Raw genomic sequence first — 2,243 nt, 5'->3', positions numbered from 1 at the left:
AAAAAAAAAAAAAAAAGAAAATGGAAAATAATAACAGCATGCCAGACTTGCACCCATCCTGAAGAACAGATACAGCTATCATTTTTATCTCTATATAAAAACAATAAGAAAAACTCAGGTTTGTAACTCTCTTCCTTGTTTCAAGGAGACAAAGAAAAGCAAAGTTTCACTTGCAGGGACCTTGCCCCATCTGATGCTCTGGCAAAACAAGGGTTTAGACACTTTCCAGCAGGCACAACTTCACTAAGGGCTGCCTACATACGATTTGCAATTGCAGCCTGTAGTGGCAGGAGTTTGTTTCTTCCCCACGTGAATTTCTTTTCCTTCCACCCCAGAAACTTCTTGTTATACTATACACTGAAGAACATTATAGAGTATGAGTGTGACAGCCTCCTAAACACAACCCAGCTACAATATCAACAGGATTTTTTTTACTCCAGTAGTATTTAATACTATCATAGCCTGGGACTAAAGACACTTTCCAGGAACCCACTTGCCAAGTTACACAGCTCATATGTCACAGAAAGGTTGAGTTACAGAAAAGCAAAGAGAACCTTTGACAGAGAATTAAAATGGAGAGAAAGAACAATTTAAGAGACTGGGGACTTCTGGAATAAGAAGTACTGTGTGCTCTTCTGKTACACAAAAATATAAAGGGGAAGTACAATTGCAAGACCATTTTGTTAGGAATGGAGGGACACCTGGCTTTCAGCTCATGGCAACCTTTCTGGCCCAAAGCTCTACATACTCGTATTTTTCCACAGTACTCAGATTAGATACGCACATCACCCTTCACCATACACTAATTTTCAAGAGACTTAGTTACATTATAACTGGATGGTGATACGGGGGTGTGACACTGGTTTGTTGCAGGCCTGACCTCACTTGCATCATTTATCGGAGTACACCATCTCTCCTGTCTGTTCAAATGAGTTACAGCATCGTTTGGTAAGCACACACCAAGAACACCAATGTCACCACACTGCGTTCTGGTGATGAGGTTCTTAGAGAGCTCCACACAGACACGCGTGTGTCAAGGCATAAAGTCCTCTTCATGGGGAGGCCCCAAATTAGCGCTCTAGGATACAGACCCGCCACAAGAGCCAACAGCGCGATGTGCAAAGGCTCGCCCGGTGTTTTCCCACCTCCGGCGAGATCCAAGCAAGTAACTCCGAAAGCAGCACATGACAGCCATGAAGGCCAAGATCCAATTACATCCTCGAGCCCCGGGCCATGTCAGGCAGCTTCTCTGGCCCTGCCTTGCACAGTAATTAAGTAGCCCTTATACCCCAGTACAGCTTCCCCAGACCCTCCGGGATGGGGGATCACCCAGCCCCACTGGCCCCGAGCGCAGGCAGGCGGGGCTTAGCTGGGTGCCAGCACAAGGACAGCGGTGTCCCGAGTCCCCAGCGCGGGACACCGCGATGACCCTGCCTGAAGGGGCAGAGCCCCGGCTGGATGCGCCTGCTGGCGGCAGCGGAGCCGCCCTCAGCCCGGAGCCGGCAGGGCGGTGCGAGCAAACCCGGCAGCAGCACCCCCGGCTCCCCTTCCCCTGCCGAGCCGCTGGCCGTGCCACAGCCCCAGAAGGAGCTGCGTTAACGGGAGCGGCGCGGAGCCGGCGGGAGGCGCAGCCGCAGCGGCCGCGGGGAGCGCGGAGCCCCGGGACGGGCACAGCCGCCGGCTCCCCCCGGCACCGGTTCGGGCGGGAAGGGCGCCCGTGCGCGCATCTCCCCACCGTGCCCTGACCTTAGCCCGGCTTGGCAGGAGCCGCCCGAGCGCCGGAGCCCGCCGAGCAGCGCTGCCGTCACACCGCCCGCCCGGCTCTCCGCGCCGCCCCGCAGGGAACAGCGGCGGAGGGAGAGGAGGAGGAGGAGGAGGAGCAGGTCCGCGCCCGCTCACCTGCAGGGGGAAGGTGGCCGCCTTGTTGCCCACGTAGCCGCGGACGACGTGGCTCTGGATGGAGAGCACCCGGCACTCGCGCTCCAGCTCCATGGCTGCGCCGCCCGCGCGCCTGCCCGCGCCGGGCCGAGGTGGCGGCGCCGGGAGCAGGAGCGGGGGGCGGAGCGCGGCCGGCGTGACGCGCTCGCCGTGCCCGCCTGTCACACACCCCCCGCGGCAGGGAGGCAGGCGGGGAGGCGGGCACCGGCYGGCGCCGAATGGCCGCCCCGCTCCGCGTCCGCTGCGGGAGCCGTGTGCGGCCGGAGGGATCGGTGCCCAGGCAGCCGCGGGCAGCCCCGCCGCGA

The 2,243-nt window shown here is 58.4% G+C and overlaps 1 protein-coding gene across 1 annotated transcript in view; it reads right to left on the bottom strand.

Moving 5' to 3' along the window:
- PDXK (pyridoxal kinase) overlaps window positions 1-2,050 on the bottom strand; it is a 39,449-nt gene extending 37,399 nt beyond the window's left edge. The window contains exon 1 of the mRNA XM_057378907.1: window positions 1,900-2,050. Within this exon, the coding sequence (XP_057234890.1) occupies window positions 1,900-1,992 (93 nt within the window). The 5' untranslated portion in view covers window positions 1,993-2,050. The remainder of the gene's footprint in view (window positions 1-1,899) is intronic.
- Between the last annotated feature and the right edge of the window lie 193 nt (window positions 2,051-2,243).

Source organism: Malurus melanocephalus, unplaced genomic scaffold (genome assembly GCF_030028575.1).
Source record: "Malurus melanocephalus ecotype Western Australia unplaced genomic scaffold, MMel_1.1 scaffold_379, whole genome shotgun sequence".
In the NCBI taxonomy this organism is placed as follows: Eukaryota; Metazoa; Chordata; class Aves; order Passeriformes; family Maluridae; genus Malurus; species Malurus melanocephalus.
The sequence above is the reverse complement of the archived record's forward strand: the minus strand, read 5'-3'. Positions and strand labels throughout refer to the sequence as shown.